Source organism: Apostichopus japonicus, chromosome 15, assembly GCF_037975245.1.
Source record: "Apostichopus japonicus isolate 1M-3 chromosome 15, ASM3797524v1, whole genome shotgun sequence".
Taxonomy (NCBI): Eukaryota; Metazoa; Echinodermata; class Holothuroidea; order Aspidochirotida; family Stichopodidae; genus Apostichopus; species Apostichopus japonicus.
The window spans coordinates 6,711,749-6,729,885 of record NC_092575.1 but is presented as its reverse complement, the minus strand read 5'-3'; the positions used below and the strand labels follow the sequence as shown (position 1 = coordinate 6,729,885).

The following is an 18,137-nucleotide window of genomic DNA, read 5'->3' as shown; positions in this document are numbered from 1 at the left end:
GACACTTTGTCACCTGTGGCGCGACTACCTCGTATTTTGACTCTGAAGCCTTATATTTCAGAATTCATACTGAGGACCAGGGCATTACATGCAATTATATCGATTCTTATCGATCAGAATATCCCTTACTAGTGGTGATCTGTCTACATTCATTAGGTGTTTGTGAGCTGTAGCAGAGGGGTAGGAACAGGGGGAGGGGGTAGCACGTGCCCCCTCCCACTTTTTTCTAAAATAGCAAATGTGCCATGTAAAATGTGCCCCTTTGATGAAGAACTGTCTTTTAGATATCTTAAGCCTTTGTTAATTTAATTACTTATTTTTAGTCTGTACATTCTATTTTCAAATGGCACCCCATAACTTTTTGTAGCACGGTTAACAATAAACAATCTCAACAAATAAAAATCAATGTTGCAGCGCACCATAATAGAATTTGATATCATACTAACACATATATATTTAATTGATATGGCCTGTGTGTATCGGTTTATAGCATAACGAGTGGTGGTTGTGGAATGAGAAAGTGCCCCTCTGATGTCCTGCCCCCCCCCCCCACCCACACTTTTTGGAAGCTTCCTACCCCTTGGTCTGTATGACCTTTAATCCTTACACTAAACTAGATCACTCTCTACAATAGCGATTATGACAAGTATTATCCGTGAAGTGCAAAGAGAACATGTTATTTAAAGGGATGTTCCGGTTACTGAAATTAATTGCTTAAAGCAAACGTGGGTCACAACAAAGTACTCATAGCTTTTTGAACGGCAAAGATGTGAATTTTTCAAATATGACAACAGTAACAGTGAAACATGCCGTCATGGCAAATTAGTTTAATTGGGTTGTTTTTTCTTTGTAATATGTAAGCCAATCAGAGATAAGTACATATATCTGCAATATATATGCCATACCAATGGAATTTTAATATATTGGTGAACAAAGAATGTTAATCAAACAATCCAAATGTTGCACATTTCAAGGATAAATCAACATAAAGGTTACGTACCTCGAGTTCGGGAAAAGAAACTGTTTGTTTTTTCCATCTTACAGTGTAAAGGTTTTTCTCTTCCAGGCATGTGACATATAGTTTGCCACCGAAACAGCCGGTTGGCATTATAAACCCACATTATATATGATGCCTTAATGTATGATTACGCATTATGTAGAGTAGCTATGTTAACTTTGCATTTATTGAATTCTAAACGAGAGTAATGTTGTTGCGCACTGATTGGTCGGTTTTATCTTGTGACCAATTCTATCCGTGTGATTGGCTTGAAGTATATATATACTTTCATCACCTAGTGTTGAGAAGTTTAGTTAGTCTTGCATGTTGCACATTTCAATGACGTATAGGGGTCTCCGTAGTCCTGCATGAAAATTTACCATCATTATTTATACCGATTCTAATCAACTCTTTGACAGCTTAAACACAGCTAAATAAATGTTCTGGCTTGTTGACTAATAGTAATACTTTATTATGATTTTCGTCGTTCGATCCCTCCTACTTGGCACGCTATTCAAGCTATGATTGAAAATTGCCTCACCGAAAAAGGACCGACACACCATGCACATACCTTTAAATTACTGAGCATGTCAATTATAACTGATTCATTGTTAGTAAATCTAATCTTATCGATAGAACGCCATGTGTGCAGTAAACAAAGAAGCGTTAATTGGTCCCTTCAGTATAAATCACTTGAACAATAATTAACCACTTGAGACCCATAATAAGTTGAAATACACCCCCCCCCCCAACACACACACACACACGTGAGATAAACCCAACATCTGAGACCATTTATAAAAACAAAACTCTCACCAACGTCAACATAATTTGTGTCTCTTCTTCACAATAGATTCACTTTTTTCGCGATTCGGGCGAATCTTTCAATCTTGATTGTTCCAAGGAATATCGCAAGATGCAATTTCGTGTAGTACTAACCATACTCTCCCTTGTAGCTATTTGTGCACTCACTGCAGCATCGGTAATCGCGGAACCGGGTGAAAGTGAGCCCGATAACATCGCGATGAAAATCATCGAAGACTTACAAGCTCAAATAAAAGTTATGGCAGACAAACAAAAGTCACTTTCGGTAAGAAATATTTTATATTTTTTAAAGTTTTACGTTAAATTTACTATCGGTATATTTTAAAGAATCTCGGTAAAAACTTGGCCTGAGATTTCTAGTTTTAATATCCACTTTAAATTGTATATTATAATATATTTGATAAGGTATTGTTGAAAACGTGGGAAACAGATCAGGAAAAGAATAAGTCAACTGAATATTTTGCATATTGAAAAGTTGAAGAGCTATAAGAATGTATCACATTAAGTTGACTTTAATGTGCAGGCAACATTATAAGTTGAGAAAATTGGTAAAAATTAGTATCATTCTTTTCGACAATCTTACTTTACTATTCATATTTAAGAAATATCATATTTATAGTAAATTCTTCTTCTGTCTTATATGAAATTACAGAAGATTCTTGAAGGAATCAGATACAGGAAAGATGAACTTGTTATCCGGACAAATTTTATAAATTCATTTATAAGTAATCTTTCCTCAGTCGTTGAACTGTAACGTGATTTACACGCTGCGAGCTCTACCCCTCCCCCCCCCCCCCCCCCGCCGTTTATAACTGGTTAACTAAAAAATGGTTTTATTATCCTTCGTAAACTGTTGAATATGAAATGCATTTTACGAGATGCATTTTGTTTAAGTGTAATCATTCCTCTCTCCTTCAGAATAACTTGATATTACTCCAACGTAAACTCGGAGATGGCGTCGATAAGCCCTCCTTACGCATGCGCAGAAACGCAGCAGGAGGCCAAACCCAGAGTCTGCCAACCAATCTAGCGGACGGTAAGTTATCATTTTATTTAGCAAATGCAGGGGGGTGGCAACTCCTTCCCATAGTCCTCTTTCCCAGACCACAACATTCACAACTGAAAGCTCGCCAAGATGATGAAGTCGGCGAAAATTGGGATCAACAAGCACAACTTTGTGAATGTAAACCAACTATGGTTTAACACCACCACAGGCCAAATAAGTTCTGTCGAACTAGCCGAGAAAACGAACAACGTTAGCAATCACATTTTAGCTTGCGAAACATAGCTACATGTATTCGATTAGGATACCCTACAGGGGCGTCGGAGCCGGTACGGCGAACGCAGGACCAATATTCACGGCGCAAAAAAAAAAATGAAACATACTTCAAAATGTGTTTCAGAAGATTAGTCGGGTGGCAGGGGTCTTGTTTTCAAGCTCGGGAAGTGCCATTTCCTGCAATCTGGGAGACATTTTTTTCAAAATTTTCTCCATTACGCTACGCGCCAACCATGGTGGCGCGTAGCGTAGTTTGACCTACCAAACGTCCCCCCGATAATTATGATAGATGGCCACACTCTGATCTGCCGTACCAATCCCAAATAGCTTCCGACGCCCTGCCCTATACGCGAAATCTGCCCCCCTCCCCGTCCCCTTCTCCATACCACCAAAACATGACTCGTATGTTTTGTTTACCTGTTCGTTACTTTCTTCGTTTTCTTTACGTTTTCTTTTCATAATGTTTCCTTGTGATGTCAAACTATATTACGATATTCCGCTTACACGTGAAGGGTCAAAGCTTTTCTCGAAGCGAACCGCAAGCAAGTATTAATGAAAAGCGTTTGCTGTTTGACCATTTAGATAATTATTGCTGGTTTATTATGTTTAACTGACTTGACCATTTTACCGCCCCCTCCCCTTTTGGGAGATATCCTTCTTTTAAATGTAAATGTATGGACCTATGGGGCCTCTCATTGTGTAGAGCTGTGACGTCATAGTGCCACTGGGATCGGAAACCTGTTTACTTTCTGTTTGCGTTTCTCAAGGTACAAAGTTCACAATTTTTTTAATTAACATTGTCACACTATAATGCCACCATATAGGTAATGTGAATAGCTTTAATTATTTAGATTCAGCATTTGAAAATTGAAAAAAAAATGAAAATGAACAGCAAAACGTTAGAAATTGAAACACATATGACTCAATGATGTTATATCTAGACTTGATTAAACCATGATAGGCTTGGAGTGTAAAAGGAAGATTTAATCCACGTGATACTTCCCAACCAACTGGAATACGGTTCATTCTTAGCTGTTTACCGGAAGTTTATTTCATGACAGTTATCTCCTTAGCAACTTACTAACGATGGTAGGGTTTGCATGGCGTGGAGGGGTGAGGTGAGGAAGTGGAGAGGGGGGGGGGGGTTGGGATTGTTCATGGCGGTTATCTCTATCACATAGATCAATAATGATGATAAAGGGTTTAAGTCTCCTTTAAATCAGTACATGTAATTATGCAAGAAATCCTTGAACTGATTGATGAATCGATTACCAAGTATTTATTACCGTGAGTTTATTTTTGCTTTCGTTCTGCCTATTTTTAAAGGATGTGTCCCCGGTACAGTTGGCTGTCCGGTGAACGTTACACCTTATTCTGTCGGTGGTTCGTGCATTCTATGCCCTGCGGGGCCCCGTGGGTATACCGGACCTGTCGGGGCTCCTGGAAGGGACGGCAGGGATGGACGAGATGCCATGGGTAAGTCAACTGACGCGAATTCTTTACTTGATGTATGTAAACTGCATGTGCGTTTAATAAACACGTAAAGATTATTAAGCATTTCGACGGCAACTAAGCGTTTCCGTAACCACATACCCTGCAGAGCAACTTGCGACAAACCGTTTGCCAATGATATGACGAATAAGCATTGTCAATTTGCAGACTTTTTTTAAGGTTGTTGGATCAGAAGACTCTCAAACTTGATGACTCATCAGAGTGTGAGATTTTGTGTAAGTTGAATCAAGACTAATATCATGTGGTTACCTCACGATGACGTCATGGCCCTGAACTTTTGCTAAGCTCGTTTCACAATACGCATTCCAATGATACGTTCAAGTCGTAATGATTGAATTAAACAAAGCAGCGCCCTTGTATAAATACATTAAAGGTGTTTGAAAACACGTGTACATTCGGCTCTAGCGATCAATCATATGCACTGTCATAAACACGTGATTCACGCAGTAAAATGTACAGTTCATAAACAAGCCTTTTATTTACATTCATTTTCAAATGACATTTGATGATGGGAATTTCTTGGGTTCAAGTCCTCAGTTTGAATGCAAAACAAATGCACACATAAATACACAAGCCATTACAAGCCGTCAACATCACATATAGATTCCTTTTGTCCTACGCAGGGGATAAGGAATTAATCTTGTTTGCAATGATAGTCATGGCGTTATCATCTTTGCGGCATCCGTAGTTTATAAATATCATCGTATTCCTTACATCAAATAAAGAAAAACAACATTATTAGCTGTTTTAATCACTGGAACAAACTTATTGTGTACTGATATGACTGATTTGATGAATTATACACGAAATTATTAAGTAACAAGTGAAATATGCATCATTTGATTTATCGTATATAATGAATGTTAGGCTTCATTTTAAATGTAATGATAATTTGTAACATTAGGTTCACTTTTCGGCGGGATTGTGCATTGTCTGGCGAGAGAAACGTCAATTTAACAACCATCGTGATCACTATGGGTCACGGCGACAACACCTTTTTCTACGGAGACCTAAATATTCCATTTGCGTTACATAGAATATTGAAATCAACGTTGCTGAAGAAAAACAGTTGATAATAACCATAGCTTCACAATCCCCCCCCCCCCCCCATTAACCAGTTAGACCCTCATCTACTCCAAGTTGAAAGCAATAAAGTATAAAAAACGAAAGAAAACGAAACATTTCGCTAGCATAATGCGATTATGACATCACACCTATTTTTTTCCGGTTCACTTACTGGTACAAACTGTCATCAAATCAACTTCTCGAAGGCGCACCAGGATGTGTTTACTGTGGGTTCATCCTTTATGAGTCAAATATAAATTATCCATTTACATAAGATATAATTGGGTATTTTATTGTTGTGCTATTTTGTAAACTTTACCCTTTGCTCTCTATATATAACGAAAATTTCATTTCATTGATATGCAGCTATAGTGACATCAACGGATGACCCCAGGCTCTCCCCTACACTTCACACCACCACTTCTCACACAGAACCGCCTAGTAACAGGAGCGGTGCCATCTACGTCAGATGGGGTCACAGTGAGTGTCCGCCATCTGCCTCTTTGATCTACTCTGGTAAGTAATTCTTGTTGTTTATAGCTAGCTAGTCGCTGTACTGCTTTAATGCTTTCTGTACTGCTTCCAGCCACCAATTTCCGACGCTTCTCTTATCCGACGCCTTTCCCGGCAATCCGTGGCTCTAATCATTGATATCGCCCCCCCCCCTCCCCTCCAGTTTCCCCTTGATCTCCTCTGCTGTTTCTTACCTCCAGTTTTCGATGTTCGATGTCTCTCTCTCTCTATCCTCTATATCTCTCTACCTATCCTCTCTATCCTATTCGATGTCATTCCCGCCCGGGCAATCGGCGGCTTTTATCTTTGATATTTTTTCTTTCGGTCAGTGTTTTTTGCTGTTTCGACGACCCCGGCACCTTTCTATGCTTCATCTATTCGATGCTTTTTCAGGGCCCAACGTTGGTTCTTATCATTTAAAGAAAAGCCATTAAAAGTTTAAACACATGTAGCTCCGTAGTTGGACCAGGGGGCCTATACTCTGTGTACATATATACTAAAACGGTCATATCTCGTCAAATAGAATATTAATTATGCTTAATTGTTTGGGGGACATTGTTCAATAACCATTTTAATCACCAATGTAATCATGATGGTTGGTTTTGTTTCTCCTTTAATATAAAGGCAAAACATCATTAGTTTGTGTATACCAGCTGGAAGGAAGCTCTCTGCCTGTTATACAATTAACAGACACAGTTCGCAATCTATTTAATATGATCTCTTTCTATATAGGTATTACTGGCGGGGCGAAATATAGCTCTACTGGGAACGGTGCCAATCACTTGTGCATGCCGCCAGACCCAGTATATGATGACCCAGTATCCGGAGTTGCATCGGTTCGAGCCTACATAGTAGGGGTGGAGTACCAGATTGATACGTTCCCAAATCTTGTCGATCGCTCCTACCACGACATGCCATGTGCCGTCTGCAAATCCACGTCGAGATTTTCGAAGCTGATGATTCCCGCCAAGAATACATGTCCATCGGACGAATGGACACTCGAGTATGGAGGCTACCTGATGGCAGAGAGGTCCCATGCCAGCCATCAGAGATCTATGTACATATGCGTTGACCGTGCATTACAAATGTTGGACCGGACGCACGGCTCCGCATCAGCACGCGGTCTGCTCGATTTAGTGGAAAGTAGATGCTCGAGCAGTGGAGGCGGTTTGCCATGTGGGCCATACATTGACGGTTACGAACTTACCTGTGCAGTCTGCACACTCTAGATGCACCCGCGATGCGTATTCCGACTATTTTTTGTTTCGATTCGAACCCAGGCCTCCCGCTTTATATGCTAACCGGTGCATGGGTAATACACGTCCGCTGTGCGGGAAACCTTGGCTGTATCAGACTCAAGTATCGTGTCCCTAACGCATATATCAGGGGCGTATATTTAAAGAGGGGAGGGCGTGGCGATGGGGTCATTGAAGCCGTGAATGGGGGACTGGAGGTCCTCCCGTCAGGTCACGAAACAAACATCTGTAACTTGTATTCTTCTGATGTTGGTCTTAAGGGTACGTCAATCGCACGGCATATAGCAATCACCGAAGAAGGGGCTAGGACTTTAGGAGGCATATATGTGTTTATACCTATACAGGTCGTTTTTTTTCTGTAAACTAAACTCATCCACATACTAACCGTTGAATAGCCTAACTTCACCGAGGGTAACACTAAACATTATACTGAACGCAGTCCACCATCTGAGATTCATCGTTTACACACTTTCAAGTAGCGAAGGGGGTGGGGTGGATTATCTCGCATTTAATAATTCCATAGAACAAACGCTATACGTGACCCCAAGCTAAACCCCTCTCTCTTTTCCACCCTCGATACAGTGTATATGCTCGCCGGGGATTCTGCAGGCATTTCTCTCTCTATGACGTCATCATTGTTCAATTTTGTTTAAATTTGAATCTTCCTGCCTGCTGATAAACCTTATATAAACATGACTGCCACCTAAGAAAATAGTGATACAGGGAACTGATCTTATTTTTCTGCCTTTCTTTCTTTTAATTTTTTTCCCGACGTATTTCGTGCTGGGTTTACTTGGCACGCTTAGTGTAAACATCTTTTGTTCCTGGTGTTAGCATGCAGCAGTTTTCGGTTTACAACTAGCGTTGCTAACAAACAACCCGTGGTGTATTTACTTAAAATGTCCATGGACTTTCCCCCGCAAGAGATTGTTTATTGATCATTGTTCCCTTGACCCTACTGTTCAAGGTGAGCCATGTTTTGATTTCTCCGAATTTAAGGTCATACATACCTCGATTTGTATCTTGAGTTTTATAACTCTATCGCCTTCTGTGGCGATATACAGGTGGTTAGATCAAACCTTAAAGGGTCTTATTCGTGCTCTGTACGACTAAAAACCTGTGTCATGGCGAACCCAATTCCCACTCACTCCTCCCAGCCCTACCGATGAAAGTCTGCATATCTATTCATAGCATTTCATTAAACTGGAAATTTTTACGTTTTACTGTTAAACCGAAAATATTGATCTGAATAACATTCAGATTAACATTACTATATTAATAAACTTATATATTCAGTGAATATTCAAATCTTGTTTTGGTTAATGAGCTTATGTTATTTCTCAGAAACGGCCTGCTTTTGAAAACAAAGGTTTCGTAACAGAATGAACAACACATGCAGCTTATATATATATATAGCTGAGATGAGAAACACATATCCCATAAAGGATTAACTTTCAAACTTTTAACATTTTATTTTGGGGTAGTTTTCAACCTCTTGCCCGCCGCCCAATCCCCACCCCTCCCGCCTCACTCACCCACACATTTCTTTTCTCAGCGGTTACCAATATGTGAAACATAGGATTAAATGGATACCTTTTTTTAAAGTGTTTTGTATTATGAGCTTTTTTAGTTGGAGTAGATTATTATACTCCTTTAAACCGCCAAACTTTCTCATGTGGTTCGCATTAACAAGCTCGAACGAGGGGCGCCAAACCACACCGGATGAAGAGCTTTAGTACGGTAACTCCGAATGGACAAAGTAAACTCACAAGTTGGGACTTTATCATATGCTTCTGAATTCCCCCCCCCCCCCCTTTTCCTCTCTGTTTTTCTGTCTGCATGACACACAGCTCTTTACTTCTAGTCTCCACATCTTAACAACAAAAATAAATTAAGAAACACTATAGCACAAAAAACGACTGCAGTTGCGTCACCAGATATTTCAATCTTGGGGTGGGGGTTGGGGGCACAGCATTTAATTAGAGGGCACAATGTTTATTTGTGAATGCCGACCTGAGGGAAGGGTCTAAGGGAGACATTTTTTATTAATTAAGGGTCCTTAGATGCAATCTGGTGCTATATTTTGCAACTTGAAGTAACTTTATGTCCGATATTTATGTTTTAAGTGAGGCAGATAAAGTTTTTTGTTTGAGTATTCTTTTGAACACTACAAAACGCATCTGGGGGAACCTGTGAGGCACGATTTTTGTTTGGAAGGGCACGTCCCCCTCACCACCCCCCCCCCCCCGCCCCAGGTCACTTCCTGGTGACGCAACTGAACGACTGTGTTATAAATCCAACGCAATAAGAGGTATTACAGGTATCATCGTCATGTTAATTAGATATTAAAATGGCATAGGACTGTTATGAAGAAAAACGAGCGCGAAAAGTTTGGAACCTAAATCAATTTTACACCACTCACTAGTGTTTTAAAGCGACTATGCGTCAAATGATATATATATATATCACGAATGCTTTGAAATCCTTTAAAGGATTGGTTCAGTTGTCATACATATATTTGCAAGTGCAATACTAAGCAACGGATTTCTGGCAAGAAACAGTGAAGAGTCGCAATTCCGGTGATAAGAAATATTTCGTATCTACGCAGTTTCAGTTTACCGTTATGACCCTTCAAAGCCACTGTATATTACTTTGGAGCTCTTTACTTCTATAACATTAGTAGTTATAGGAAAACATCGCTCTGTTCATTTCCTGTCATTCAGAAGACAAATGACTGTCCGCACAGGAACAAACAAAGGGATCAAACATCACATGCAGAGGCCTCTGCATCAGTTCAAGTTGTTTGGTTTTCGTACCTAGGCTGTATAGTTTGGGTAACTTTTCCTTTAAAAAAGTATTCATACTTCTGGACCTTTTGTATGCGGATTTGAATCTCTGTTAAGATGGCGTCTTTTTTTATTCTTCTTCTACTCACTATTTTCTGCGCTGATTCTATTGTTATTTCCGTCACGGGATCAATAAATGACCTTCCTATCGAGAAAGTTATCATGAATTTGAAAACCCGACTTGAAACTCTGGAAGGAAAGCACAAGACATTACAGGTATACAAGCGATACTTTATCTGATATCATATCTTAAATATCATCCGTTATTGATGTGCCCAAAGTTTAAGCAAGCTAAAAATGACTAAATTTACAAGTTTTTCAATGGTACTTACAATATAGTTAGTATTAATCAAGAAATGCATGTTAAGTAATTTAAAAAAAAAAAAACATTTTGCTCTTACACTAACACAGAAGCAGAAGGTCATTAGCATTGCCACCAAATAGGCTAGAAAGTCTGATAACGGTCACGTTTGCTCAAATTACAAACTTAATTGTTTGCAGTTTACTGCCAATCTATCGAAGTAGTTCTCGAAACGGTGAGATATTTAATTATCTGTTTCAAATGATCCTCAATGACTAGGAGAAAGTTGGAGGATCAGAGAGCTTAGTGGAAAAGTATTTTTCTGAAAATTGCTAGCAAGTTGGAAACGTTCAATACTTATGACCTTAAACGTGACAGCACATCAAACTGTTTTGATATCATATGAGCGAGGTAGAACGGAACACCAGGTAGAATGTATGAAACTGTTCATTGTTAATTACTGCCAGTGGCGTAGGAAGGTACTTTTGAGTGGGGGGGGGGGCTGAAGACTGATGGCCGGCCTGGGGAGGGCCTTTGGAATTTTTTTGCATTTCCAGGTGGCCTCGGATGCAATTTGGTGCAATATAGCACACTTCAACACCCACTCCATTTTCACCTGGCCTTAGATGCAAGTTGGTGCTCCAAATGAAATTTTTTTCTCATTTGGAAATGAAAAAAGGGTTTTCTGACTTGCGAAGCGGGGGGCGGAATGATACTTCCGCCCCCCATATTTTTCACTGGGGGGGGGGGCTGGCTCCCCCAGCCCCCCCGAGTAGTCATGGTTTACCTGCTGTTTGCTTGCATGTGTCTTATTATTTTTTTCGTTCAGTGTGTCGTGTCAGTAAGCAGAAATCAGTTTTAATGGGCGGGGAGTAAGAATAAGAGGATGGAGGGTGGGGGAGCTTTATCGTGATACAAAATGGATCGGTCATTGTTTTTATTTCAGTAGATGGTATTTTATGGTGTTACGTTTTCCTTGCTAAAGTATTATGAATGCTTTTGCGCACACAACTCAAAACGATTAATTATGATCCTATATTTGAAAAATGTCTTTCACCTGATTACCCATCCCATCTCACCTCCCACTCCTACGCCCCTCCAACTCCCCCCCCCCCCACCCCACCCCTCTTCAAACTCACTGAGCTGAGATTTTTAGTGTTCAATTATCTAAATCCGGTAACTACAACAACGACTATGTAATATTATGTGAATGCTCTCTTGGGAGTGTGGTGGATCTAGGAGTTCTCAGGAATTACGGTATCCGATAACCGGTACACAATAGCAAGAAAAAACCGCATCTATCAGTCTAACATTATGTGAATGCTCTCTTGAAAGTGTGGCGAATCTAGGAGTTCTCAGGAATTGCCGTTTCCGATAACCGGTATACAATAGCAAGAACAAACCGCATCCCTCAGTTCAACATTATGTGAATGATCTCTTGAGAGTGTGGCGGATCTTAGAGTTCTCAGGAATTGCCGTTTACGATAACCGGTATACAATAGCAAGAACAAACCGCATCCCTCAGTTCAACATTATGTGAATGCTCTCTTGAGAGTCTGACGGATCTAAGGGTCCTCGGGAATTATCGGTATCCGATAACCGAAAGAGCGGTACTCAAGAAAACAGCAGTAAACAGAAAGTAATGCCTGAGCTAAAAGCATGCTGGATTATTTTACTGTGCACAACTCGTTTATTAATAAACTTACTGCTAATGCTTAAGAGGCAAAAATAAAATTCACAGTATAGAAGGGATCCACTCACCCACCCCCTCCTCCCGCACTGAGTCTCCCACCGGGCTCCTGCACCCGCCCTTGCTAATCTTGTTCAATAATGTTTTACCTCCAGCAAGAGGTGACAGTTCTTCGGGCTAGTGTAAGAACATTGAGAGGAGGAGCCACGAGAAGTGGTCGAACTCGTAGACGAAGAGCTTTGGATCAGGCTACTGAAAGTTCCAGTAACGGTGAGCGAGTAATAACACACACTCTGCAGATATGGCGGCACTGCATGCTCAAAATAAGAGATAATCTCTACACGGTAAAGTAACTTACTTGCACAAGGGTTGCAATGATATTAAAAGTGACAGGTAATGTAAAAATGATCTTACAGAGGAAAAAAGTAGTCCACATTCACTGTTATAGTTGCTATAGTTACATGTGATATAGCTCGTATACGTATAGTCAAGACTGAGATGAAACTGTCGATATCGTGCTCCAAACTTGAGATACGTTTGATACGTTTGATTCAGGGAGAGCTCCTTTGGTTGATTCAATGTATAAACCCATTTTGACGGGTTAAACTATATATAATGTAAAAATCCCCCGACTAATCCATGATTTAACCCGACTGACAACGAAAGATTGGAGAACCGTCTCCCCCTGGCCCTTCCCATCCCCCACACCCCATGCCACTGTAGCGATGTAATAATAAATTGAGAAACATATTTACCGACAGGATCCTGATCTATTTGCATTTATACCTTATCATATATGGCAGGAATATAAGTCTTAGTAAAACAAACCTGGTAAAATATGCACAACAGTATGATTGAGTTTTGCGCATGCGTGTAATTCAAATCACGTAAACTCTTGCTTGCACAACTCAAGGGAAGAGATAATAGTTCTCTGAGTTGTTATCTTTTCAATTTGAGTGTGCCTTTCTTTCTTTCTTTTTTTCTCCTTATTTGTGTGTAGACTGTACTCCAGGAACACTCGGTTGCCCTGTCAACGTAACACCTTATTCTGTCGGTGGTTCGTGTATTCTGTGTCCAGCGGGAGCCCGAGGGTACGCCGGCCCTGCTGGTCCCGCTGGTAGGGATGGAAGAGATGGTCGAGATGCAATAGGTAAATACACACTCGTAATAAAAGTATATCACTGCATAAGGGTACCACTCTCTGAAGAAAATTGCCTTTATTCGTCTTGAATGTGCACAGCGGTGACTGCGATCTTCAGGCGAAACGTATACCCGAGCGGGGAAGACATCGCATGGAAGGCAGAGCCGGGGGCACACAGAGATCAGCCCCCCCCCCCATCCTCCATCACCTCCACCACCATGTATTGTGAAAACCTCAAAATACCCCTCTTCATCGCCACCAAACACTGATTTCACATGAACAAATTTATTATTAGCTACAGTACGCAATCTGGCAATCGGAGGAAAGTACTACTGGACATTTCCATTATAACTGTCAAGGGCCCCGTGTCAATTCAATGTTTCCCCTCGGAGTTATTAAAAGAAATCGATTGTCACTAAATTTGTCCTTTGGTTCCGGGGATCTGCGAGACACAAGAGTTCACCGTGGGGTACCTTCCCACCAATTTTGAAGACGATCGATGCAGCCGTTAAGGAGTTTTTGACACAAAATTGGACACACAAACAACACACGTTTTGACCCCTCTCTCTGTCATGTACTTCCGGTCACCCCGGGTACCTCACCATTGGTGACCCCCCGAGAGTATAGCTACTCATGAAAATTAACCATTACCATAGCAACTGTTGCTATAACAAATGCCATAGCAACAGTATATGGCTCAACTGGCAAAGGAACTACACTTATTTTGACCTCCGTATATGGGAGCGATGAGATGGAAAAAGTGTATTAAATAAGAGTCCTTGCGTTGAAAAAAATCATTCTTGTAATGGTTGTGGTACGAATTTACAGTGAATCCCTTTCGTCGGAACGGTTTGAGGTAACTTTATGGTTAAGCCCTTCCAATCAAATCACATGTCATAATCATCTCGACATGAAAAGGTTATCTGTTAGTTACCTCAAATAATCTATAGAAAATGCCAAGAAAATGACATTTTTAGGTCAATTTTCATTTTTTTTTGGGGGAAAGGGGGGGGGGGGTACCAACTCCCTGATTTAACGTATCTTAATTAACTTTAACATTACATTACTCAACCTCTGAAATTATTTTGGAGGGGTAGAGTTACCTCCGGAAAAAAAATACTTAACCCTCCCATTGCTTTGGTTTTCTTTTATTTTTAAAGTCACCGATCATTTTTAGAGCTATGTTGTTCAGGCGGCCGACGTGGTGCCGCCGTATTAGCGACAGTTTCGTTCACTTGCGCTGAACATCGGTCTTCTCACTAACTCCTCCCTCCCCCCCCCCCTTCCCTGCACCCCACCCATCATAATCTCAACCTTACGTCCTTGGTTCTTTCTTGTATAAATACTACTTTCTTGACTATTCACATACAGCTGTAGTCACCTCCACACAAGAAGGTGGTATACCTGTTATGACGTCACAAAGAGGACAAAGTTACCACAGCGGACCTCCTCGAAACGACAGCGGTGCTGTTTTCATCAGATGGGGCCATAAAAAGTGTCCATCCTCTTCAACTCTGGTTTATGCCGGTAAGTATACTTATTATGTCGAATGGCTGAGACGTCAATGGTCATTGCCTGTATATCCTTATCATAATTGTAATTTACTCGTGAGCATAATCTCTAAATTATTATTATTAATTTTTAGAAGAAGAAGAAATAGGAATTTAACGGAACAGTTTGTAATGCGATATTTGACTGTAAGCGGTTCCGCAGGGGTTATTCGACATATATGTATTCGACATCGCGTATATATGTATTTTAGATCCTCCTGCAAGCAGAAACTCGCGAAGAAGTCATCATTGGCTTATCAAAGCCGCAAGCTGACCAAAGTCAGTCTCTTACATTCATATTTTAACGTCCATGATTATGAATTGTCAATTGTCAACAACTCTGTAACTGGACGACATATAGATTAATCTTGGAGTGACTCGAACTCGGGACCTAATGATTGAAAGGCACCGACGTCAACCACTGAGCTAACACTCCTTATGGAGATATATAGGAAATTAGTGTGACCAAGCTTAACGCAGCTCTCTGGTCAATAGTCATGCATTGCAATGAGAATAGCCCCCCCTCCACCCCCCCCCCCCAAAAAAAGAAGCATACTCAATTAAATTCCGTTATTTGTCGTTTTCGTCTTATTACTCTCAGCGTCTTAACTTTTGTGCTTTGATTTTGATTAAAAGCATATACGATGAATAATTAACGAAGTATATGTGCGTTGGACACCCTATCAACACCCCAAACACAAAATAAGAGTATAGGCTAAGATGTTATATAGTCTCACGCAGCAATACATGCTATAGAGATAGTTGTCATGAGGGGGCATGCATGCGCTATATCATATATACTCGAACATCGCACATTTTCTATTTATATTAACATAAATTCCAAATGATAGGTAAAGAAAACAGGAAAAAAAAAATAAGAGACGTAATCATTACCAATGACTGTCCACAGGTGTAGCCGCTGGTGCCCGCTATGGTTCATCGGGAAATGGTGCCAACCAGCTGTGCCTCCCGGGCGACCCAATTTACGACGAGCCGGTATCCGGCGTCGGTTCTACCCGAGCCTTCCTGTACAGTATCGAGTATCAGATTGATTCGTTCCATTCCATGAGCGATCGAACGTGGCACGACGTTCCCTGCGCCGTCTGTCAGTCACCGTCGAGGTATTCAATGCTAATGATGCCAGCCAAGAACGCATGTCCATCCGAAGACTGGACCCTGGAGTACGGGGGTTACTTGATGGCTGAGAGGTCCTACTCTAGTCACATGAGGTCCATGTATATCTGTGTTGACCGTGAACTGCAGACGAGAGAAAGAACGCACGGACTGGGAACGGACCACAACCGCGGCTTGCTCGACCTGGTGGAGTCGAGATGTGTTGTGAGTGGGGGCGGGCTTCCATGTAGCCCGTATGTAGATGGTTATGAGCTTACGTGTGCTGTGTGTACCCAGTAGAATGTAATAATATAGCTATGGACGACTATGGAGAAAAAATAATGGATTTTTTTTTAGAATATAGTTATTTTGTTAGATTTCAATGAATTTCTCAACCAATAAATGGGTTGCAATAAACCGTTTTAGTATTTACTTCGTAGTCTGATTATTTATTTGTCAAGTAAAGGTCATTTCCCTCGGTCAACTCGCTATTCTTGTATTGCAATATTTTCTTATCTGCATGCATTATAGGATAACAACTTAGTGTTGAACAGACGAATCTGTGTAATAGCTAAACTTAATTATACAACTTTCCTCAAGACCCAATGATAAACTCCCATGTAGGGGGTCTGGGGTCCTTTCCCTGCCCTCACCCCCCCCCCCCACCAACCGCCAATCAAAATGTTATGATACAAAACCAAATTCTTGACAAATTTTCCATTTCTCATAAAGCAAGATTTTGTGTTTGATCAGTAACTTTACCAAGTCAAAGGAATACTACTCAAAAATAATATTGCATTGAAAATGATAGACTCTTGTATGCCAAATGTATGTTAAAGAAACATGCCATATATAAAGTCATTGTGAGTCCCAGCGGCTTAGCAAGGAGCAACAGGGCTCCATGAAGCAATAGAAATAGATCCTCAAAGGGTAGTCGACATTCATTCAAGCTCAAACATGCTTTTGGGCTTTGACTGTGCGTGAGCACGTTTTGGTACTTGGCACCTCCCGACGCCGGGATATAGCACTCTCAGGCTCCCGGAAAGACCGGCGGCCGAACCCAGCGGATCATGAGTGGTTATTCTTGTTCCTACCAGGCCCCCAATGGGGGGAGGGTGGGCTCTGGGAGACCGCACTGGTCTAGCTACGACACTGATGAGTCCATTGGTTTGCCTAGATAAGTTTTCAATTTTAGAAAAATATCAACAAAATGTTTTATTCATTATTATGATTATAGTCAAGTTAATGACTTATATAGACTATAGCGTATGCATGGTGTATGCATATATGTGTACATGGTAAACATTAGATATACATGATCAGCGGGGGGGGGGGGGGATCAACTATACTCACAATTGCCTGTCTTTTTCTAAAGATCGTTAGCCAATTAGCGAATTGAGTGCTTAGACGTTGCATTTGTAAGTTCTCTTTAGTTTTGATCAACTTCAATAATATTTTTAACCAATATGCCGAAATTTCCTAGTGATTGAAAAATATACTATATACATACCAGACATAGAGTGAGTAAAACCATAAGGTTTCCTAATACATGTAGCGTAAGAAATTGTCTGTTCGACGTAGACAGGACGGATATCATTAAAACATCATTAGTATAGCATGCACACAGTGTTAGATTTTTACAGTGTTGGGTCACAAACACTTTCTCTTCATTTTCACCGGCTAAACATTTTGTATACTAGCATTTCATTCCAGAACACTGATAAAAAATGGACTTAAAACACCGAATGATGCTAACTTTGTACATAAAAACCAGCATTTATTCAACTACAAATTTACTTGCCAAAAATAACCCTTCTTTCCCACCCCACCCCACCCCTGCCCTGTTTAACGTTCCACCGTTGTGAGTTAAGTAACAATAGGTCATATATCTTCGCATTTGCGTTGAAGTTTAATCATGTATATCTAGCAAATACAAACTTATATCGGGATGTGGGTATACTTAAGTAATATACCAGCCGCTCTTCCCCCAAAAAAGAGTTGGTGTAGGATGATCACAGCATGTTCACGGAGATGGATTCCTCCCATGGG

At 40.6% G+C, this 18,137-nt stretch overlaps 2 protein-coding genes across 3 annotated transcripts; both read left to right on the top strand.

Annotated features, from left to right (window-relative positions):
• Positions 1-1,793: 1,793 nt before the first annotated feature.
• LOC139980842 (uncharacterized) lies at positions 1,794-8,183 on the top strand. 2 transcript variants are annotated; one of them, XM_071992809.1, is made up of 6 exons: positions 1,794-2,087; positions 2,741-2,858; positions 3,614-3,643; positions 4,428-4,577; positions 6,045-6,194; positions 6,924-8,183. In XM_071992809.1, exons 1-6 carry the CDS (start codon positions 1,914-1,916, stop codon positions 7,418-7,420), a joined length of 1,119 nt encoding a protein of 372 aa, XP_071848910.1. In that variant the 5' UTR covers positions 1,794-1,913; the 3' UTR covers positions 7,421-8,183. The 2 variants fall into 2 exon arrangements, with proteins under 2 accessions (XP_071848910.1, XP_071848912.1); XM_071992811.1 differs by lacking the exon at positions 3,614-3,643 and having other exon boundaries at positions 1,797-2,087.
• A 1,962-nt stretch (positions 8,184-10,145) lies between these two features.
• LOC139980843 (uncharacterized) lies at positions 10,146-16,520 on the top strand. The gene is made up of 5 exons (XM_071992812.1): positions 10,146-10,509; positions 12,440-12,554; positions 13,285-13,434; positions 14,797-14,952; positions 15,886-16,520. Exons 1-5 carry the CDS (start codon positions 10,351-10,353, stop codon positions 16,386-16,388), a joined length of 1,083 nt encoding a protein of 360 aa, XP_071848913.1. The 5' UTR covers positions 10,146-10,350; the 3' UTR covers positions 16,389-16,520.
• The last annotated feature ends 1,617 nt before the right edge of the window (positions 16,521-18,137 follow it).